We start from the raw sequence: 24,737 nt of genomic DNA on the forward strand, positions 1-24,737 counted from the left end.
ATAAAATGACATTTTCTAAAAATGATTCCTAGCTAGATCGATTTATCGCCCCCGAAACCCCTAATCTATATATTAATACGTGAGAGAAAAACTTTGTAACCCTTTTTACGAAAAATGGGGAAACGTAGGTGCATGAAATTTCGCACAGTTATAGTTTATATGGTGAAGGAGTGCATCGAGCTAATATTATTTTAAAATTATGCTTTTATCATATATATTTTTAACAAATAAAACGTTACACACATTACGACACTATTACTAGGAAAAATTACAGATTTTTGAGTGACAAGCCTATACATACGAATTATACTCTTTTATTTGTGGTTGAAGTCTGTTGACAACCAGTTGACAAATTGAAAATGGATTATGGCTTCGCCCGCGTAAATTAGGAATTTTACAGAAAACGTACATTTGGGAGCATACCCATACTACGTTACCTACTTTTTAAGATTTTTTGACCCCCCCCCCTCCCCCTGGTGACCACGCGTAGTATATGCCAGTACCAAAACTACTTTGATACCCAATAGTTTGCCAAAAAGAAATATTAGGCCCTTACATATGAAATTGGCGTTTTGTATGGGACGAATATAAAGTCCATTTTTTTTGTATAATATATTTAATTAATTAAAGTATGTAAGTGTATGATGCATTTTTGGCATCTTAATTATGCATTTTACTTGAATAATTTGGTTTATTTTCAAGTGCGTTTAATAGAACCATCTCCGCTGCGCTCACCCTAGCTTCTCAGAAGCACGAGCCAACCAGCGTTGCAAAAATCTTAAGGGTAGTTTGTTAATCCCTTTAACAAACCGCATATACCGCAGACAGATGAAGAGCTACAGCCTGAGAGAGTATGTGACATACTCAAACAATTCACACAACCATGTTTTGACTTCACAACTTCAAATTTAATTTGCGGTGTACTCAAAGATTTAAACTGGGCACATTCATATAAATGTTTGTGATTTGCTCCATTACAATATCCACAAACCGAGGCAATAGAAGTAACTGTGTTATAATTTTTTGTTATAAAATCTTTATTTGTGTTAGAGCGGGTGGACAATACTGATTTTTTACTAGATTTATTTGTACCACTAACTGAACGCGAGCTAGGCAAACTAACATTATGGTTAGTGGGAGACCTCCCCAAGATCTTAACTTGATCGCGTACAAACGAAATTATACGTGGGAGAGCCATGCTTCGGCACGAATGGGCCGGCTCGACCGGATAAATACGACGTTCTCACAGAAAACCGGCGTTAAACATCGCTTGCGCTGTGTTTCGCCGAGTGAGTGAGTTTACCGGAGGCCCAATCCCCTAACCCCTACCCTATTCCCTTCCCTACCCTCAACTATTCCCTTCCCTTCCCTTCCCTACCCTCCCCTATTACCCTATTCCCTCTTAAAAGGCCGGCAACGCACTTGCAGCTCTTCTGATTTTGCGAGTGTCCATGGGCGACGGAAGTTGCTTTCCATCAGGTGACCCGTTTGCTCGTTTGCCCCCTTATTTCATAAAAAAAATTAAATCATTGTAAGAAGGTATATCTTTACTCTGCACTGACAGCTCAAAGGATTGAGCAGTCTGAGTATCAAGTTTCCTCAAAGCACAATGTAACAAAATAAAATCAGTCACATCTACAATACCTAACTGTTTTAAGGCAGATACTGAAGCAGAATATTTCTCTATGAAGGTGTCCAGACTATTTGTTGTGTTAATACACGGTTTCATATCGAAAATATTATTTAAATAAAAAGTACCTAATGACCGCTTGTCTTGGTATTTCTTAACTAAATCTTCCCAAATAATCTTATAAGTTTCACCCGTTGGTACAATACCAGCGATGGCCCTCAAGGCACTATGAGTAAGTTTACCAACTAAATACTGTACACGCTGCGAGTCAGTCAGTTGAGTATTATTATGTATGTTCGCTTTAAAAGATTCATAGAAAATTGGCCATTTCTCTGTACTTCCATCAAAACTAGGTATTTCAAAAATATTTCAATTTATTAATTTAATTTGTATCCGATCACTGGAACGAGACGGAGAAGCAACTGTGACAGAAGAAGCGGAAATTATATTATTTCTAGTACGTTTATTGCGAGTAAACAATTCCTCAAAGGCTAATAACACCTTTATTAATAATCAGGAGTTGCATCAGAGTCGTCCTTCAATAATAAACAATTTAACTCATCAATAATGCTCTCGAACTTAGACTTAATTTCGTCTATCGTTTCCGATTCTATCATGAATTGTTCATTAGATCGCGACTCAAACGACAATATATTCGACAATAACTTATACAACCGATTTACCCTTTCGAAATAAATTTCTTTCTTAGACTGGGTTGCACCAGAGGCGTGGGTAAAGTTAAAGTTAAATATGGCGTCCAAACACCCCATATTGTCATACGACATCTGTCAATTTTTCCGGTTATAGTTAAGGTCAAAGTTACGAGGGCTGCTATTTATGTATCCGGAACTGGCCACTTACAAGAACAATATTTAAAAAGTAATTACAACATTTGAAAATAGAACTCTTTGGTTGAAGAATACATTTTGTTTCATGTGACTGTCAATTATTTTTCCATTGTGGCGTCATTTTGAAAATTGCGTGTCTTCATTTGCCATGGATTTAACGCGTGAACATTTTCGTGCAATGATTTACTACGATTTTCGGCGTGGGCTAAATCAACAACAGTGCTTTATTCAACTCACCGCAACTTTTGGAGATGAAGCACCATCAAAAACCACTGTTTATCACTGGTACAGTGAGTTTAATCGTGGGCGGTCTATGCTCACGGATGAAAATAAAGAAGGTCGCCCAAAAACAGCAGTTGTCCCACAAAATATAGATGCTGTGCGGGAACTAATAATGCGTGATCGTCATGTTACATATCGCGAGATAGAGGCGTCCTTAGGCATAAGTATGACGAGCATACATAAGATATTACACGAACATTTGGCTGTAAAAAAAATATGTTCGCGTTGGATTCCGCACAACTTGACAATCGATCAAAAACGGGCTCGTGTCGATTGGTGCAAAAAAATGATAAAAAAATACAACCGTGGTACGTCAAAAGCCGTTTATAATATCTACACAGGTGATGAATCTTGGATCTATGCATATGACCCCGAAACTAAACAACAGTCAACGGTGTGGGTGTTCCAAGATGAGCCGAAACCAACAAAAGTTACTCGTGCAAAAAGTACTTTGAAGCAAATGGTCGCCTGTTTTTTTGGAATTAATGGACATGTGGCTACAGTGCCATTAGAGAATCGTAAAACGGTTAATTCTGAATGGTATACGACCATTTGTTTACCAGAAGTCTTTGAAGAAATAAGAAAGGACAACCGACAACGCAGAATCATATTACATCACGACAATGCTAGCTGTCACACCTCAGCTGAAACAACTCAGTTTTTGGAGGGTCACAAGATCGAATTGACTGGTCATCCGCCGTACAGCCCTGATTTGGCACCTAACGATTTCTTTTTATTTCCATACGCGAAGAACAAATTACGTGGTCAACGTTTTTCGAGCCGCGAAGAGGCTGTTGATGCGTTCAAAATGCACGTTTTGGAGATACCTCAATCAGAATGGAAAAAGTGCTATGAAAATTGGTTCCAGCGTATGCAAAAGTGTGTCGATCATCGCGGCGAATATTTTGAAAAGCAATAAAACCATATTAAATGATATATGTTTGTTTCTTTTTTTAATTCCGGATACATAAATAGCAGCCCTCGTAGTTGGTGCAATCCAGTCTAAGACTGGATTGCACCAACCAATCCTAACCTTAACTGTAACTTTAACTTAGACTGGACTAATGGTATTTTGTTTTAATTACAAGAAATTAAATGTAGGTTAAAAACTAAAATACCTACAGCCTGCATAAAAACAAATAAATGTTGATCTCAGTAAAATAATAGCAACTTTTTAATCTGCTACTAACAAAATTAAAGAGATGATGTAAAGAATTCAGACTCTAGAAATGTCTTCTAACATCTTATTTTAAATAAGTTAAATGAAACAAAAAAAAGAAAGAAGTAATTAAGCTTACATATTTTATAGTTTGCTGTCAGTGACCAAAACCTTGTAGCAGGTTCTTGTATGAGGATAAAATTAAGATCACCTTGGTAAGTTCATTAATGCAAAATGTTGCTTTTATGCGGGTTATTTCATAATTAAAATTAAGTACATGACTGTTATGAGCTCACTACAAAAATTATTAAAAAGGTTTTATGTCCCCCGATTTCTATACCAAACACCAAAAAATACTTTGCTTTCAAATACTCTGCTGATGCGACTTAAATGTAGGTTTTTCCGATATTAAAAAACGTTCCAATATAATCAGCAATTCCTCTGAAACAAAACTCTTTTGAAAGGGCTAGTTTTTAAGGTTTTTTTTTACTATCAGAGAAGTTGATTCATAGGCAGATGACGGACCTAAGTAATTTAGTCGCGTTATGTCAAATCCAGCTAATAAATCACGAAAAACATTGAATTAACATAAACCGACCAAAGGACATAGGTCTGCCAACTGCACTATATAGGTTTTAAATTGTAATGTTCCATCTGTTTAGTAAAAGATGGCCCCGTGCGAGTTTCTTACGCCGGTTCTTCTCGCCGGGTTAGTTCCCGAACCGGTGGTAGGCACCTTAGTATCGACGTTCATAAATATTTTTGTAAAAAAATTACTCTAAATAAAAATATTTTGATTTGATTTGCCTAGGGAATCAACTTCTCTGATAGTAAATTCGATAGCCAGCGCACTTCGAGTCTTTTTAAAATGATTTTAAATCATTTCATCTTTGTAAGAATAGAACTTATTACAAGTATGTAAAACTTTGTATTTACGATATTGTTAAGCCGTGGTTTATTCTTTGTATTCATGTAACGGTGTGTGTTTTATTTAAATCTATTCACTATTCAGTCGTCTCGAGTGTCGACTCCGCCTTCTAAATGTTCAAAGTAGTATTTTTTATGTTCAGAAAAATGTATTTAGTTTAGATACTATACAATTTTTAGGGTTCCGTACCCAAAGGGTAAAAACGGGACCCTATTACTGAGACTTCGGTGTCTGTCCGTCTGTCTGTCTGTCCGTCTGTCTGTCTGTCCGTCTGTCTGTCTGTCCGTCTGTCTGTCTGTCTGTCTGTCTTCAGGCTGTATCTCAAGAACCGCTGTAGCTGGACTTCTGAAATTTTCACAGATTTTATATTTCTGTTGCCACTCTAACAACAAATAAGTACTAAAAACAAAACAAAATTAACACTTATTTAAGGGGGTTCCCATACAACAAACGTGATTTTTTGCTCAATATCAATAATGGACAATGGTAACAACTAACAAATAGGCACTTGAAATTTTCACACAATCCTTAATAATATTATGTGTACTTTAAAAATTAAATAAAGTAAATATTTAAGGGGGGCTTCCAAACAAAAAACATAATTTTTGTACTATTTTTGCCCTATATAACGGTACGGAACCCTTCGTGCGCGAGTCCAACTCGCACTTGGCCGATTTTTACTTACAAAATTAATTACTCTTCCAAAATCTTATCAGTAAATTTCTGTTTGATGAAAGATCAGACGAATGTAGACCGTATAACTATCTCGCTTTTGAGAAGAAGCAAGCCACCAACTTTTAAATGCGTAGTAATATTAATTATTGATTATATTATAAATGTGGATAAGAGAGATGTTACGCTGTAAGTAATGATAAAATTCACAATTGATAATACACGTAATTTTTTATTTTACAGTCTTGTTTTTCCGTTACGTGATTAGATTTTATCTATTTTTTTTTCGGAAATAAAATAAGCAATTTTGAGAATATTTTATGGTCGGTAATAAAGTAGCTAGTAAAATAAATTACATACATATTACCATTAAATTATTTCCTTTTTAGTTACGCCAAAAGTGACACTATTTTGAGCAATATAGCTTTGTTTCTCTCAGCCTTCTACAACTTATAAAATTTGCGAGCAATAAATGAACCACGATTTAGGCCCGTTTCAAAATATTTATTTGAGCGCAATTAACAATATTATTGACCTATATGGCAGTATAGGGGTGATTACACTGAAAGTCTTGACGAGTTTCCCCAAGCTCCAGGACGGAACACAAAAATAGACAAGGAAATAATTTCTAAGATCTGTGAGATGCCACGTACCTCTCTGTAGATGTAGTCCTGGTCTCGGTGCCTGCAACCAAAGTACAGGATGGTGTCACCGACGGGCTTGCCGGCGGCGCGCGCGACGGATCGCTCCTGCAGGAAGCCGCGGAACGGCGCCAGACCAGTGCCAGGTCCCACCATCAGCACTGGCGTCTGCGGCTGCAGCGGCAACCTGTTTATACATCGTTTTTAATATGTGCATTGCCAGAGTTTAAGGGTTCATTCATAATAGCGGTTGGCAAGCGACTTTGGGGCGGGACAGGCACGCAGCGAATACGTCGCGAACACGGTTATTCGCTGCGCTACAATACGCAACGTTGCGAGGAATGCGTTTTTAAGATCCAATCCATTGCTCTGAGCGAGGTGAGCGAGGACAAGCAAATGAATCAATTCTATTGGATCTCAAAACAATCCTCGCAGCTCCGGGAAACCACTGTGCAGTGGGGTGACGCATATCGATCGTTTCTTGCAGGATATTTTTTCAGGAGATTTTTTCACACAGTTAAGGGCTCTTTAGCGCGGAGCCCCGTCGGTAGGTGGATCAGCGTCTATTATGGTAGCCACTAGCCCTACGCATGTAAATACAAGTGGGCAGATCATTCCAACTGATTTTATTAAACGATCTTTTAGTTAACGTCATGGTCTCCTGCATCTAAATTTTGCACAGAAAGTTTTAAATATGACATTAACTCATAAAATACACTTGCTACAGCTACGTGCAGAGCAAAACACGAAGGTCACTGTGCCACTGTAAATACTACTTCGCTGCCGTGATTAACAAATGAGGTAGTAATATAATTCATGTTGTCTATATTAGTAGTGAGACTTCGCTTGAGCGGAATGCCCGCTACGCAAATGCTGATATTACGGCTTATGACGTTAGGGGAAACTCAACATTATTGAGTTCTGAGTAATATTCAATTCCATAATATTATACAAACCTAAAGGTTTGTTCGGGTTGAAATCTCTATAAACAAATGCCTAACTAACCGATTCAAGGAAACATTCCATTACATTTGTATAGTGTATTTGATAATACGCTAGTCAGGGTTTTACCACTAAACTATGATTAGTTTAGTGGTAAAACCCTGACTAGCACAATCCAAAGCCTAAACTACTATCTACTTTTATTAGTTTTCCGTGAATCAGTGACAAACCTTAGAAAATAACGGTCTTACCACAAAAGATTAAACATCTGTTGAACAGTTGTTTTGAGACCATTTTAAGTACTGAATTTTTCTGTAATCAACTGTTCAAGGGATGTTTAAATCTTTTGTAGTGTGGCGGTACCCACAATTCGCCTAACATTCCTGCATCGCGCTATCGAAGTTTCGTAGAACGGCAAGATATATACAACGTCTGAAATGACGTCAGTGGGCTTCGGCCTGACCGAGCATGCTATCTCACTCGGTCGGAAGATCTTCCTTTTCGGCCGCCACGAACAACGTTAAAGTAGTAAGACCAAATATGTTTAAGTAATATACTGAAATAAATTAAAGGTCGGTTTAAAATTCTCTTAAAAGTACTACCGAGTAGAACACTTTACGGTTTACTAGCGTTACTTTGAATATAACTCCTATATAATATCTAAGTGTCAGTAGTTACCTACTTATCTACAACTACAAGAGCTATAAAAGACCTATAAGTATGTGTTATATTACATTCGTTTCCGACATAAATAAGTACCTACTTAGATTAGCACACCAGTGCCAACTATTATTTCACAAGTAGTTATAATAATCTTTTTCTTGTTCTCAAGATTTTCTAGATGATTCCATTGGTTTATTTTTTAACTAAAACACAAAACCAGTTTTGCCAATACAAATTACCTGGAAGTAGGAAGTAGGTTGGTTGTGATTTGTGAAACGATAATAATTTATCAGGGTTATAACTTATAAGACTAACGTGTAATAATAATAACTCCCACACCGGTTTCGGTGACGGTGGCCGGTTTAATTGAAACCAGGCCAGTTACGTAGGAGTAATTTTATAGTGCCCAAGTGTGTGCGCAATACACGAGAACACTCTCTATTCCTTTTACTCTCATAACTCAGTGGGACGGAAGACCGACACTACTGCAACTGGCGAGAGGTCAGGCGCAGGACCGACTTTTTACATGCCCATCCGACGCATGGATCATCTTACTTGTCAGACAATCAGGTGATCAGCCTGCATTGTTCTAACCAAACATGAAAATGACATGTTTCCAACGGAATTGAACCCACGACCTCCGAGTCAAGATCCATGCTCTGAACCACTGGACCATGGAGGCGTTAACTAACATGTATTAGTATAGTAATTATAGATACTGTATCCATAATCAGAAATATTATGATAATTGAGGCGACGTTAAATGTACATACATAGCTAAAATACTTACACTAGATGACGCCCGCAACTCCGTTGCGCCAAAATTCCTTTATCGCGCGGGAACTATACATTTTTCCGGGATAAAAAGTAGTCCTATGTCTTTTCTCGGTTCTCAAAGTATCTCGATAGAGAATTTCAGTAAAATCATTTCAGCGGTTTCGGCTTGAAGAGGTATTACAGACAGACATACACACTTTCGCATTTATAATATTACCCCATCAATCCCCAAGCGGCACCCGGCTATCGCATAACAATTAAAAATCTATTGTGATTTGTGTCTGCGATTCCCACTAGGAAGTATTCAGAAAGTGACGCGAAAAAAGTTTTTTATCAAAGTCATTTATGGCTCTACAAACGAAGTTTCTTTTGATAATAATAGTATATATATTTTTTTTTGTAAATAACTGTTTATGTTCAATATTAAAATGTTTTGATACACAGTATGATAAAAACACGATGACACCTCGTGACTCGACGATTTAAAAAACTACGTAGCAGTATGAACAGGTCAATTATTTATTAATTCGATAAACTACCACTTACATAATAAGCCATTACGTTAATAGTGAACCATCTGATAATACTTGTGAATTTAAAATCAGAGCAATGGAAGTTTTGCCACAAGTACTAGTCAATTAGGCTTTAGACTCTTAAGTCTAACTCTAAATATACAGACAAAATAAAAGTCTGACTTTAAACATAAGACAAAATAAAAGCATTTTGCTTTCAGACGCAGTTGGGTAAAAGGTTATAAATGTATATTTGTATTATGTAATTAAAAAGAAAGTAGATTTAATGTGGTGTGTTTGCTTAGATGTAGCAATTCTTACGAGTGCGCGTAGCCTGGGCGGGTATTGATAAGTTGTAGAAATATGTTACATAATAAAAAATATCGACCTGAACTGTGACTTGCGGATGAACACTGGCACTCGAGGTAGGGGCTTGCCGGGCTCGGGCTTGTTGTCGGCCAGCCACGTGGTTGTCACTCCCTTGTTCACTCTACCCGTTGCTGTCTTGTACTTCACTACCACCGCAGTCACGTGAACCGTCTCCGGGTGAAGCTACAGTAATTCACATTTATCTAAGTAAATTATTTACTAGCCTTCAAACCCTCAAACGAAATGCTTAATAAAATACTAAAGATGCACATTTCTGTGTCAAACTTATGAAAATTGTATGTATTTTCACACATACATTCATAACTTTGTAACAGATTTAAATAACCAATAAGTAATAACATATTCAATGAGATAAGAAGCAATTAAAAAGACATGTAATAAAAGTAGCAAAATAAATTACCTTAGGACTTGATGATATTGAGTAATATCTTGGCTGTAGTCTTGGAAGCAGTTCACAAATGTGATCCAGTGGTGGTTTACATGACTTAATGTCTTCAAGTATATGTACAATATTCCTGCACGCATCAGCTACAAAGGATTGATACAATGCTTTGCCCTCTTGCGAGTTAGTTGACATTAACAATAACTTCTTCTTGTCCTAAAAAAATTGTATTATTTACATAAATTGACTTTTTTGTAATAAAAAAAATGATTGAAGACCTTTCAGGTTTACATTTATTAAAGCAAAAAAATTAAATGTATCTAATAAGAATTAAGCACTACAGGGGGGTGAGCCAAAATCTTTTCGTTTTCGCTTCTTTATAGAATCGCCGATGAAAATGTATGGAATTGACATAAGCGTTCGTTGATATGGCGTTGATGTTCGACTCGTCTTATGTCAATTCCATACTTTTTGATCGGCGATTCTATAACGAAGCGAAAACGAAAAAGTTTCGGCTAAATGGCCTGGCCTTTGCCCAGCAGTGGGATAGTGTAAAAGGTTTTTAAAAAAATTAATAAGAATGCAACTTACCTCCTCATCAGTACAGTATTCAGCTAATTCCCTTAGAATATGTGTCCTTGGTATTGCGGTTATTTCTAAGTAGTGTGACAATGCCGTACGATAAGACGTAGGGCATGGGAATGGGTGTTTCTTTGTGCTCTCCAAGTCAGTATTAATGAGGGAGAATACTTCATCTAAGTCTGTATTCAATAGTTCACCTAGCCTATCTACTAAACCGCTATCATTAATTGGATACACAGCAACATGGTCACCTAAAAATTTTTATTCTTTGAATATTGCTACAAAAAATACACATTGTACCTTAGGTAACCAAAGGTAAATCATTATAAAAATGCTTGGCACTTATGCCTTTGTCCTAGCAAAGCTATGAAATGTGTCCTTAAAAAATGGAAACTTCCTTTTTTAAATTTGGTTAAGGTAGTATTTTTGTAATACATACCTGCTTCATATTTCATTTTGGAGTCCGAAATATCCAACTCAATATGTAGACATGACCTGTCACCACCTTTGTGGAGCTCCCTGTTGACTTTTATTTGTGCTAAGAATGGATTTTTGGAGTCAAATGGTCTAAAAGAAAAATATTAATTATCAATCTTAGTTGTTTTTTTTAAACAGATCATTTAACTGTGAGGTGTGAGACTTTAACGAAGTTATTTTATACAGTATTGTAGTCATTATTATGATTTTATTCCTTCTTCTTCAGGAAAATTAATAAACATTGAACTTACGGTCTTTGGTTTTGTAGTGAATGTAGTCTGGCAATTTCACCAGTGAAGATTTCATTTGGTGCCAATTCACCAGCGGCATGTTTCACCAAAGTGAACTGTCGAGATAATTCTTCCTCTCCGGTACTTTCAATGTTGAACTTCTCACAGACCGTTGGCCAAAACTTCTCTTTCCAAGTAATAAAGTCATCTTCAATACTAAAATTGACAACATCATTAAGAAATATAATTTAATTTAAATGTGGATCACAAAAAAAATAAAAAGTTATACTAACTTGGCGTCATCATCTCCTAAACCTAATTCATAAATTCTTGTAGCGCCCAACTCTTCGAGGCGTTTATCAACATATATTGCCACAGAGTTGTAGTGCTCATATGTTTTATTTCCCAGGCCAAAAACCTAATGAATAAAAAAACAACTTATAATTCAAATGTTGTTACTGTAAATAAACTGAATGAAAGAATCTGATGAAATACTTCAGAAACTTTACTGTACAATTTAAAGACCTGCAACAAATTGCATTAAACTTAAAATTTTACGATCAGAAATAATGCATACCACATATTTAAATTTAAAGAATGAATTAAATACGTATTTACGTCGCATGAAATCATTTATATAACGCGGAAGAAGTCGTGTTGCAAAAGATTCAAGCACTGACAACATTATTATTAATAAGTACACAAATGTTATAGATTTTAACTCGATGTAAAAATCACCACCATCTTCACGTCTTCATGTTTTTATGGCACATGTATATTTCTTGTTCTATTTTAGAAAAATAAATCGCGAAATTACGGTATTAATTATTTAAACAGTAGAGTTCAAACTCTAAACATAACCTCAAAAGGTTATGTCAAAATAAATTAACAAAGTGACATCGAATGTCACAATGACACTTCGTCGTCTTTTTTAATTACGAAGCAAGACACACATTTTATATATTTGTGATATGGAATATGGATAAACAGTTAACAGACGGCAGATAAATATAAGTGATAACAGCCATCTTACCAAATACTATGGTTTCATATGCATAACACATATATTAAGTCTATGCATAACACCGCAAGGAAAAGATTCAATAATCATTTTCCCAGTGTTGAAAGTTTTTTACATTTGCATGAAATGCGCGTTGTTATGTTGATGTTGTTTGTTTAGTTTTCAAGTAAATTTTCTTATTACTGGCTTTTTTTGTATATTTTGCCGAGAAACACGTTTTTGATAGCAGTAATTATCAATAAACTTCATACTTTAACGCCTACAAAATTTAAGCAATCGTACTTAAAAGACGTACCTACTGGTTAAGAATCGCGAATAGGTTACTGATGACGTAGGAACTAGGAACCAGTTTTTAAGTAATTTTCCACTTAATTATTCGACCTCACCTAGATAGTTGTCTGCGTTAAACAATAATTACCTATTACCTATGTATCATAATTCACTAAAGGTATGTAAACGACATAACTGAAAGAACCAGAGGCGTGGTAAAAATTAAAGTTATGGTCAAAGTTATGGTTATAGTTAAGGCTAATTTAACTTTAACCTTAATTTTGACCACATAATTTGTGAGAATACGTTGCTGGTCCGACAAGGCTTTAAATGAACGTGGGCGGGGGCGCTGCTGGTAAAGAACTGTGAAAAATGGCATTTTTGTATGATGACAGCGTTAATTCCTATTTTCGCGCCGTGCATTTAAATCCTTGTCGATCACTATGGTTATGGTTAAATATGGCGTCCATTTTTGGCTTTAAACCAAAGATTTGACATTTTGCATTGTAGTTAAAGTTACTGTTATAGTTAAAGTAAGTTGGTGCAACCCACCCTAAGAAGATCGTATGCTATATGGCGGCTCTCGACATAGGCGAACGCGTTGGCCAACGCGTCTGCAGACGCGTTGGCCCAATGTGTAGAACGGGCGTTCGCGCGCTGGCCAACGTCTAAATACCTACGGCCAACGCGCGAACGCCCGTTCTACACATTGGGCCAACGCGTCTGCAGACGCGTTGGCCAACGCGTTCGCCTATGTCGAGAGCCGCCATAATAGACGAAAGATTATAATAAATCATTATGGTCTTTTAAAATATAGTCCCGTCAAAAAAGTCAAGAAATTAAAAAGTGGCAACATCGTCGTCGTCATCCATTTCAAATCAAACTAAGAAAAAAAACCGGCCAAGTGCGAGTTGGACTCGCCCATGAAGGGTTCCGCAGCAGCAATAAGGTTTATTTTTATGAAATTAAGAGGTTTTTGATTTATTTTCATATTTCAGTTGATTTAATGAAAGTTAAATTAAGGTTTACCATTCATGACGTATAAAAAAAACTACTGGCTAGATTTCGTTGGAACCAATTTTCGTTGGTAGTTTTTGTAGTAATATACATCATATATTTTTTTAGAGTTATCATGCAGGGGCATGATAACTCTAAAAAAATATATGATCCCTACTTCTAAAGTAGGGACTTTAGAAGTTAGAGGGGGGGGGGGGGGGGGGACACATTTTTACCACTTTGGAAGAGTCTCCCTCACAAACTATTCAGGTTAAAAAAAATGATATAAGAAACCTCAATATGATTTTCAAAGACCTATCCATAGATATCCCACACGCATAGGTTAGATGAAAAAAAATGTTTTTTATTTCAGTTGTATCTATGGGGACCCCTAAAATTTATAATAATTTTTCCAATTTTGTATCAAAGTCGTGCGGTTCACAGACTACATCTACTTACCAAGTTTCAATCTTATAGCTTTCATAGTTTCGGAGAAAAGTGGCTGTGACATACGGACGGACGGACAGACAGACAGACAGACAGACATGACGAATCTATAAGGGTTCCGTTTTTGCCATTTGGCTACGGAACCCTAAAAGGGATAACACCACGATGTTGCCACTTTTTAATTTCTTCACTTTTTTGACAGACTATAATTTATGTTGATCCGAGATAATTAAGAAACATAAAAGATAATTTTGTCAGTGTATGTAGTTGTAGCCAACGCTGCAGACTTGCATCATCTTTTATTAATTTGACTGCATTTAAAACGACGCTGTTGCGTAAGCTCATATTATGGCATGAAGTAGTTTCAGGTCGAATTATTCTTTAATTTACAATATTTTGATAGGTTAGTTCCAGAGATTTTAACCTAGCAAAAACATTCAAAATATTATTTCGAAATAATAGGAATACCCCTAACTCCCAAGTCGTCCCCGCTGTCCGCATTACAACACATTTTTGGAACGAAGTTCCTAAACGCGCGTTGCGAAAGGGGGCTAGACGGAAAAGTTGTAAAGACACATTTTTATTAGTCCCTGCGCTGTATGGACAGAGGCGTAAATAGCATTCCTGGGCGTCAAATAGATGGCGTTTTTGAGAAGAAACAGCGACATCTACCGGACGTTTAAATAAATTTTATTTCAATTCCACAAAAGTGTCGTTGTTAGTATTCCTGGCGTGGCGTTGGCGTTTTTTTAATAACTTTGTTTCATCCGGGTGTCCCTTGACACCTCTCAAGTTTTATTTAAGTAAGGTTTTTGAAGTTTTATATGATTTTTATCATCAAATAATATTATGACTTACGTCAACAAATGTAAGGAACTATAGAGTGATTGATTCAAAGCAGTAATAGCCTAAGAAAATTAAGCCGAAAATGGACGATCAGCGGAAATAATTCGTGTAGTTTTGAAAATCGCTACAGTTATTCCTTGAGATATCCAGATAAACATATCGAAAATCCCCAAGGGTGGGGGGTGAGCTAAAGGTGTAGAGGGGGGTCAAAGGACCCTTTTTTTAGATTTTAGCTCATAAGTCTAAAACCTGCACAAATAGCGTAACGGTTACTTCTAGGAAAACATTCTACATAAAATTTCCTTTAAATTTGATCCTATAATTTTTTTTGTATGGTCGATACTTTAGAAGTTACAGAGTGTTCAACTTTATACAGTGTGTAACAAAAACTAGTGATAATACTTTAGGGTGTGTACATGTTCCTTGTAGAGTGTATAGGTATAAAAAATGAGACGGTTTTATAAATAAAATAAAATTGGTATGTTTTCAAAATGTATTCAAAACTAGAAAATAATAATTAGACAGTCTTAATTAAATCAATAATTTTCTTTTACTACATCATCATCATCTTCACCTTCTATATCTACCAAATCTACAGGTACGCCATTTGTACATGAACCCAAGCAGCCGTTGCATACTAGACTGCACGTGATACCAGCTTTTCGGCATCCACAATTACCAGTGCAATCACTTTTGCAGCGACAAAATATTGACTTCAGCACGGTGTCAGGAGCTGGAGGATCATGAGTGGTAACAGGCTCGAGGTTTCCATCAGCTCCTCGCTTCCATCCCCACATTTCAGGAGGCAGTGCGTTACCTAACCACTCTTGTACTTGGTGGAACACTCGGAATGAGTGAAATTTTGCTTTTGTAGGTGGGAAAGAGGAAAGATCTGGTTTGGATTTGGTGCTGGATTTGACAAAAACTGAGTATCGATGTCTGTTAAGATCAAGCTGATCAGTGGCTGCACGATACATCGCCAAAAACATCCATTATTATTGAAATTAAATAATATTAAACTGAAGCAGGAAAGCGCAGTATTAAAACATGTCGTTTATATAATATTTATGCCTTATTTTATCGTTTTCTACGAAAAATGCTTTTTTCAATTTACTACCAATGTATTATCGTATATTTTACATGGCAATTGTGCGAAAGGGACAAACCAAGAAAATCGATTTCTCGCTCGTGCTCGCTACTATAAGGAGATATTAGTTAATAAAAATAATAATTTAGCACATGGAAGTAAGGTTCATTTTAATATTTCAAAATGATGAAGTAAGCCTTCCAGCTGTATAGTACTTCCTAATTCCATGGTGACTAGTCTAACGTTTTGTAATAATAGCAGCTAGGACAAATAATTATCTGTGAATAGCAGGTATTTGAATCAAAATAAGTTGTTTTCTTAGTCTCGGACGTTCGATGCGTGTTATTTTCGCGATTCGCACTTTTGAGGAATTTGACCCCCCCTGTAGTTCCTAAAGTATCAACCGTACAAAAAAAATTATAGGACATAATTTAGAGGAAATTTTATGTAGAAAATTTTCCTAGAAGTAACCGTAATGCTATTTGTGCAGGTTTTTTACTTATGAGCAAAAACCTAAAAAAAGGGTCCTTTGACCCCCCCCTACACTCTTAGCTCACCCCCCACCCTTGAGGACTTTTGACATGTTCATCTGGATATCACAAGGAATAACTGTAGCGATTTTCAAAACTACACGAAATATTTCCGCTGATTTTATTAATTTGATCGTATTATAACGGAAATAGCGTCCTGCCTTTAATCGATTCGCGGAACACCCATCGCGTTAATATTGGTATTCTAACGCAACAAGTTGTCGAAACATCTAGCCTTCCGTTAATGTTTGCTTTGAACGCATGATGACTTGAAGGTGAGCTCGTAATAGGCGGTTTCCTTTTTGCTCTATGAAGGTCAAAGTGTATGATGTGTTGTATAAAAACAACATAATATCTATATTTTATCCGTAAGGACGATGACCACGGCGACTTTATTATTAGATTTAAGCTGATCACTGATGTAAGCTGGCAATGCCGAAACAACTTATTTAGCCGGATGCGAGTCTTCCTAGGCCCTAGGGAATAGAGATAGAACCTAGCTAAATCGTTTTTCTCTAAAAAACTAATAAATTTTGTGACGATACAATCCTTATGAAATGGAACCTCGTTCGAGTAAATCGTATTGATTATAATCGAATAATCGTATTATAAATACAAATATATAATAAATACTCAAACAGCACAGTCTCCTATCTTACGAACAAACGTCATCCCAAGGGAAGAGACGACACAATCCCGTCAACACTAATAATAATAGACTTTTTCGTACCCGTTTAAGTAACCATTTCTTTTGTTTTATTGTGGGATATCTATACAATAAAATAAACAGATGTGAAAAAATACACGACCTCACAAAAGCAGTTTGTAAAAACCGACTTACCAAATGGCTCCAAAATCTAAGCTACGACGATACTGAAAAGTTAATGGCAGTCCCAGATCTATAGACAATAATTGAGTACACATTCCCACACACGCATGTCGCACACACTCACACAGACACATACACACTCACACATACACACTCTCCCTCACACACACCACATGCACACACAAACACACACACACATACACACACTTCTTTACATCTTCTATACTACACAATATTCATACTAACCTGACTTCACCATCTCTACCTTTAAAATAATTTTTCTTATGTAATCTAAAACTCGAACATCTACTTCTAAACATAATCATTCTTTTGTAGAGCTTTTTAATCTGGGATAGAGGCCTGGTGTCCTGAAATACAGGTTCACGCCCAGTTTAGGCACCAGTCTCCCACATGAAACCTACCTATAATGTGCTATTTGTCGAGCTATTTGTGTCTATAATTATACTACTTTATCTACAATTATCTATAATCATACTACTTTGTGTCTATAATTATGTACCTACTTTCTGTCTTTTAATATTATGTGGTGAGAAATAAATAAAATTATTATATTATATTTATATTATAAATACACAAGATTGTCTTGTTTAAATTGTAGGATTCTATTATTATTTAAGTTTACGACGTATACAGTATCTCAATTCCCATATTAAAAACATCGCATTTATTACTTACTGCGTAATTTAAACCGGTCAAATCACCATCTCCAGATTTGAGCCACTCAAAAAACTCCATAGCATTGTCTGTAGGATCACCTTCACCGTATGTTGCCAAACAAAATACAGCAAGTGACTTCGTTATGTCTTTCAGTTGCGTAAGTTCTTCCTGAAAAAAGGGTTCGTTTTTAAGCATCGCTCTTTATAATGACACCAAATCACACAGTAACTTTAACGTTATTATGTACTATAGCTCGGTTACTAAGCACGCAGATATCAGCCATTGACCTAAAGACTATCGTCTCTTGTCTCTATAATGCTAAGTACTCACATACGGTTTTGCTCGATAGTTTTACTCCAAATCGAGCAATTTAACCACCATGTGGACCGCAAAACTGACAGCTCGAAGGCTCGCTTCGAGCCGGCCTCGATAGAATTAAATATGTCAAATATGTCATTTCCTTCGATTCGGAATAAAACTATCGAGCACGGTTTTACTCGATCGAGCAATCACATCGAGCTAAACCCGCGGCTTGCGTCCACATATTCAGCATTATTCTATTGCGTAAGCTGGCCGTTCAGTATTCACCAAACCGTTCGAGCAAAAAGATGTCTGTTCAACTAAGGAGAAGGTTGACTCGCGCCACTCGAAGTCACGTCCACACGCTTGAGTAAAGCTCGACGGCTCGCGTCAAGTACCTAAATTCGAAGGAAACGTCGAGCCGGCTCGATGCGAGCCTCACAATATTTATTTACAGTTTATTCTGTATTTTGATATGCGAGCCTTCAAGTTGTGAGTTTTGCGGTCCACGCGGTACTTTTTGCTCGATTTGGAGTAAAACTATCGAGCAAAACCGAATGTGAGCACTTAGCATTATTCACATAACTTCGCTATCACAATCGCATACCTGTAGAAATTAAGCTAAATATTCGTACGCGAGTGGACAGACAAGTAACGTAGATACTCTATGTCCGAATTTCTTCGTGTTTATTTGGGCTATAGTTAGCAACTATTTCAGCATGTTGGACTCACCATGTTACATTCTTCTGGATCCGCAACCATTCCTTTCATTTTATATCTAATACCTTCTTTGGCCAGCCTTCCCGCAAACTCCTCGGCTGTGCCCGTTTGCGATCCATAAAATACGACTAGACTTCTTCCAGACGTTTGTAGTTTTTTTATGAATGAATTTTCTGTGACTTGAATTGAACCCGCTGGCCTACGAGTAAGATATTAGTTTACTAATATTACATTACGTATTAACTATATTTAATGTCACATCATTAGTCTAGCTTTATTGGTTTTAAAACTAACTAAGATTTAGATTTAGAACCAGAGTGTACAATATTATCAACACCAAATCACCCAAGAATCGATTTCTGTAGTTTGTAAAAAGTACGATGAAAACACTTCAAAATCGTAACTTTTGAAGAGATACATAAAAACAATTAAATAAAATTAAAATTATAGATCCACGATGCGTTTGAAATTCACCCTTTATAATTAATTTTCCGCGATGCTAGCCCTGCTGCATGAGTGTTCAGTGTACAGCTAATACCTACACGCTTGTATTAATAAAAACGCAATCCTATCATAACGAAAAATGTGAAATGAAAGCCTAGCTCAATCAAGAACAGAATATGTAATGGTCAGGTCTGGGGGATAACTAGTTACTAACTAGTTATCACTGACAATGCCTACCACACACTTGCTAACTAGTAGTTAGCAAGTGTGTGGTAGATATTTTATTATTACTCTTAAATTATATAACTATGTATTATCATATCGGTAGGTAGGTATACAAAAAATCAGCTTGTTAGGGTTCCGTTTTAAGGTTCAGTAGTCTAGTAAGTTTTGTTGATTACAGAACCCTATTACGGAACACTAATATTGATTAGTCATATAATTTAAGAGTAATATTGTCCTACAAATAAAACTGTCCATATTTTAGGACCATCAAATCAAAGTGTGAAATCCTTTCTATCTCAGTTAGCTACCACTTTCGAGATTTTTCGCAAATAAAAATGTTGTTTGTCTTATCAAAATGAAGCTACTCACAAAAATTATCTTGATAGTAATAAAAAAATATTGTTCTAGGGCTCCCTTACCTTTAAATACTATTATTGAAATAGCAATTAAAAATCCCGGATTTGATGGAATGATGAATATTGGCACATTTATTAACGGCACCACCGGAAAGCTCTTCAAAAAACAATAAAGAAGGAGGAGCACTTCGTACCTACCAATGTAGCACATTGAGACATATACCAAATTAAAGGGCTTGAAAAGTTGAACATTTTATTGTATGACGAAAAATCTCTAAATCATGGGAGAAAAAAGTTAATGAGGGTAGAAGGTAAGAAAAAATCACAAAAAAACATCCTGTATTATTGCACCAATTTATAGTGTTGCTGGTAAGGAATCATTTCTAGAAAGTAATCGTATATGACAAACTTAAGGAAAGTGTTATATTTTAGTATATTCTTTCATATTTTAAAGATATGTATGGGAAAACAATAAAACCTTAAAAATCTAACCTTTCCTGGATTTTATCGTATATAATCACTTTGGAGAAATGTTTTATAATTAGCAATACTAGCGAATGGCGCAATAATACGGGATGTTTTATTTTTCCGAAAATGAATAAATAACATTCTGTATTCGCGGTTCGGTCGCTATATAAAGATATAACTAGACATCGGATTATATGCACGATGCACGAAAAATGGCCGAAATATGCAAAATCACTTATTATTAAAAAAGAAGGGGCTTTTTTGTATGGGACCCGTACCCAAGCTGTAGCACGTTGAGACATATATCAAATGAAAGGGCTTGAAAATGTATGACGTAAAATCTCTAAACCATAGGAGAAAGTTAACGAGGATAGAAAGTAAAAAAAAAACACCCTGTATTATTGTATCAATTTATAGTGTTGCTGATAAGAAATCACTTCTGTTAAGTAATTGTATATGGCAAACTTGAGGAAATGTTATATTTTAAATGTATTATTGTTACATATTATATTAAAGAAATGTATAAGAAAACAATAAGATGCTAAAAATCGAACCTTTCCGTTTTATCGTATATTATCACTTTGGAGAAATTGTTTATAATTAGTAATACTAATGATTTGTGCAATAATACAGGATGTATTATTTTTTCAAAAAAATAAGAAAAAAATATATTCCTATACTTACAGGAATATATTTTTTTAATTAATTTTAATTTATATAATTTTTATATTTTTAAATTATAATAAGTACAGGAATATATTTTTTTCTTATTTTTTTTTTAAATAAAACATCCTGTATTATTGCACCAGTAGCTATTATAAACAATTTCTACAAGGTAACAATATACGGTAAAATCTAGGAAAGGTCAGATTTTTAAGATTTTATTATTTTTCTATACATTTCTTAAAAATATTAACCCTTTCTGTATGGGGTTTTAAAAGCAATGTCAGCACTTAATTCGGGTATATTTTCGCGCGCGAGCGTAATATGCCATCAGGGCTCGGAATCGGTATTTCTTTAACCAGGTTAAAACGCTCTTTAACCAGGTTTTTGAATAAGTGTTCGTTCGGAACGAAATAGAGATGCGAGCGGTATTGCTTCTGAAATTAACCTGGTTAATTTCTCGCGGAAAGTAACTAATGCAGTGATATCTTCTATCCCTTTCTAGTGCACCATTTAATAGCCAATAGGCCATAACTTGTTTATGTGTGGACAATGGGGGGTCATGGTGTGTGTGAGTGGGCGGGGCTAACATAACCGCGAACGGTGCTAACCGGTATTTTGAGCAGTGAGCAATTAATTTTGCTCTAAGAACTAAACCAGAAATAATTTCGGTCCGTTCAGAGTGGAATCGAAATGAAAACGCTTTTTTGGAAATGTATGTATAATGTGTTTCTAACGAACAGGATCGCGAAGATTAACCAGGTTTCCAAACCCTGTATGCTATGTATTAATTTCGATGTATCTTTTCAATTATGAGACCTAGACACATAAAATTTTATACACTTATTTATTATTTCACTGACCTTTGAAGTCAATGAGTTTCTAAAATACTAGAGTAGCAATGTCTTACAAAAGATTCTCAGAAATGCGTAACCACTTTTTTGTTCAAAAGACAATGTCAAGTCATATATTCGTTATGTCATTATGTATGTGAGATATGCCTGCAGGCATCTTCGAAGTGGCAACGCGTTGCTACCGTAAACTTCCAATCTAGTTACGTTAGTAACATAGATTATCATTGTTTGAAGTATATTAGTTTTATTCCAATTCGTTTACTAATCTTCACATAATAACCAAAAATCGAAGTTAAGAAGTTTAAATCACTGTTTTTGTTCAAACGAAACTTCATTTTAAGATAATTTACTATTGAAATAACGACAACAATATCTTGTTACACATTCGTCTACAAAAATACTGAATTTAACAAAATATATTAAATAAAAACTTAGTTTTAAAACAACTAAATTTAAGTTATAATTTTCGGCACTAACTAGTGATGTGCAAGTATCGATACAGCGGAATACGTGTTGTGACTTGTGAGTTGTGACGTGGTTGATTTCATAACTACCCTGTATGGGTAAAGAATAATATAGAATAAAATTAAATAATTAATCAACGTATTTTATCATTTTAACATATTTTAATTACTTACGTAATTCGGTAAAAAAAGGTTTAAGTACTATTTTATAACTTATGTGTCACCAAATTTGGTACCTAGGAAAAACCAATATTTTCATTATTTATTACCTTAATTATAATTGTGAAATAGCTTAAAAATATCAAATTATGCCAAGAAACCTATAACACTCACGTAAAAACCGCGACAATAGTTTTTGCACAACACTAACTGCCGCCATTAGAGTTTAAAATTTTACGGATACTAATACGGGTGGCACCAATAGTTGCCAGTGAAAAAACGAGATTTTTGAATTTAATTATTTTATTTGTTTTCCATCTATGGAAATATTTTGGAACTGTTTTAAGGTAAAAGACTGTTTTATCGACTTCACATCCTAAACTTTAACTCAAAGGAGGAAGGTATAGTTTTGAAAATACATGGGCTTAAAGTAGGCCCTTTCTCAAATCAACAATAGTTGCCACCCATATTCAGGGCTGACATCGCGAAATCAACTATATAATAGATGTCACCCGTACAGAAAGGGTTAAACAATGATATACTAAAATACAACACTTTCCTCAAAATTGCTATATATGATTACTTTCAAATGATTCCTTACCAGCAACACTATAAACTGATGCAATAATACAGGATGTTCTTTGTGATTTTTTATTACCTTCTACCCTCTTTAACTTTTTTCTCCCATGGTTTAGGGATTTTTCATGATACAATAAAATGTTCAACTTTTCAAGACCTTTCATTTGGTATATATGTCTCAAAGTGCTACATTAGTTGCATACGAAGTGGGGCACTTCATATGCAACTAATGTAGCACTTTGAGACATATATACCAAATGAAAGGTCTTGAAAAGTTGAACATTTTATTGTATCATGAAAAATCTCTAAACCATGGGAGAAAAAAGTCCTTTGATCGTACAAGATACTTGAGAAATATTTAAAACATTTTTAGTATGGGCAAATTTCAACTACAGGCAGATCTCTTATAGTACTAATTAAATATACAAGTCTGTGAAAATAGATGCCTACATCATGATATAATATGTTACATACATAATATCATAATAAACAAAATATACCTAAGCTAAGAAATTAGTTTATTGACTCCTAGCAAATTCTTTGATGATGCCATTGAGGACAAAGTTGTTTTACATATAAATATAACTATTTAAAAGATAGTAAGCATTAAGGGTGTGTAGTATGAAGAGTACTTACTGTATAGAATATTTACTTAATAGTAAATCATCCTTTTTATTGTCTTTGCGAGAACTATAAAGCCACCACACTGCAGCACCGAATAAGATAACTAGCATAATTATATCGAATGTACTAAAGAGCGATCCACCGACAGCGGCCGCTGCCGCTGCCTCTTTTAGGATTTCCTGTGTATTATCAGCCATAGTAATAAACTGAATACAGGTTCAATATTTATTTCACTTTCACTATGATTAGTTTAGTTCTATCACTAATCCTACAATTAATTCACACCATAGGAAAACGAACTATACATTCGTATTTTATACAACGTACTGGTTTCATCAGCAAAATGACACTGATCAAATCAAGTCGTCCTAACAAGTTTCACAGAGTATACGTAATCACTTGCACTGAACTACCACGTGAACAATATTTAATTCAAATGCGCGAGCGCAGGCGTCACGGCGCGTCGCGCTCGTAGATATTTGAATACGCAAAGAGCAAGATATTTGCTTTAACTCAGGCGGCAAACCACGAATGCCACGACTTTGACATTGAATATATCTACCTACATAATAATATTATGAAATGTTTACCGCAAACATTTTTCTATGAATTGGCTGTATTGAGCAAAAGCAAAATTTTATAGAAATTTACATAAATTATCATAAAATAATATGTTTTATGATAGAAAATGCAATGTAAAAAATATATTTGTAGTTCTTCTTCTTTTAAAAATGGCCGCCTCGGTGAGTTGTCAAGAAAGTTTGCTGTTTGGACTTTGGTTAACTTTTTGACAGTGACAACACTGACAACAACAGAATACAATTTTTTTTCTTCTTATAATGGCACTTCGGCTATAAAGTATAACCATGGCCAGTGTCTAGTAATGTCGGCTGTACACTCTCGCCGAGACACAGCGAGGCGGCCCGAGTGCGAGAGTGTATAGTGCGTCAAGAATGTCTAGGAGGCGAAACTTTTTTTTTTGAGCAATAGCAACACTCTTGTGACATTTGTCCCTTTGTTGTATCAATACTCTATGACATAAAATTTACAAAACAAAGATTT

The 24,737-nt window shown here is 35.4% G+C and overlaps 1 protein-coding gene across 3 annotated transcripts in view; it reads right to left on the bottom strand.

The window, feature by feature from the left end:
* The window catches only part of LOC121731514 (NADPH--cytochrome P450 reductase), a 30,883-nt gene extending 6,699 nt beyond the window's left edge, over positions 1 to 24,184 (bottom strand). The window contains exons 1-10 of one of the 3 annotated variants that reach the window (XM_042120960.1): positions 23,688 to 24,184; positions 18,852 to 19,038; positions 17,838 to 17,987; positions 11,409 to 11,533; positions 11,137 to 11,331; positions 10,848 to 10,975; positions 10,418 to 10,659; positions 9,845 to 10,042; positions 9,443 to 9,606; positions 6,173 to 6,347 (exon numbers count right to left, since the gene is read on the bottom strand). In XM_042120960.1, coding sequence (XP_041976894.1) covers positions 6,173 to 6,347; positions 9,443 to 9,606; positions 9,845 to 10,042; positions 10,418 to 10,659; positions 10,848 to 10,975; positions 11,137 to 11,331; positions 11,409 to 11,533; positions 17,838 to 17,987; positions 18,852 to 19,038; positions 23,688 to 23,872 — 1,749 coding nt within the window. In that variant the 5' untranslated portion in view covers positions 23,873 to 24,184. Of the gene's footprint in view, positions 1 to 6,172; positions 6,348 to 9,442; positions 9,607 to 9,844; positions 10,043 to 10,417; positions 10,660 to 10,847; positions 10,976 to 11,136; positions 11,332 to 11,408; positions 11,534 to 11,692; positions 11,911 to 17,837; positions 17,988 to 18,851; positions 19,039 to 23,687 lie in introns of those variants that run through there. The other 2 variants (XM_042120961.1, XM_042120962.1) reach the window with 2 other exon arrangements.
* Between the last annotated feature and the right edge of the window lie 553 nt (positions 24,185 to 24,737).

The sequence above is a fragment of the Aricia agestis genome, chromosome 11 (genome assembly GCF_905147365.1).
Source record: "Aricia agestis chromosome 11, ilAriAges1.1, whole genome shotgun sequence".
Classification (NCBI taxonomy): domain Eukaryota; kingdom Metazoa; phylum Arthropoda; class Insecta; order Lepidoptera; family Lycaenidae; genus Aricia; species Aricia agestis.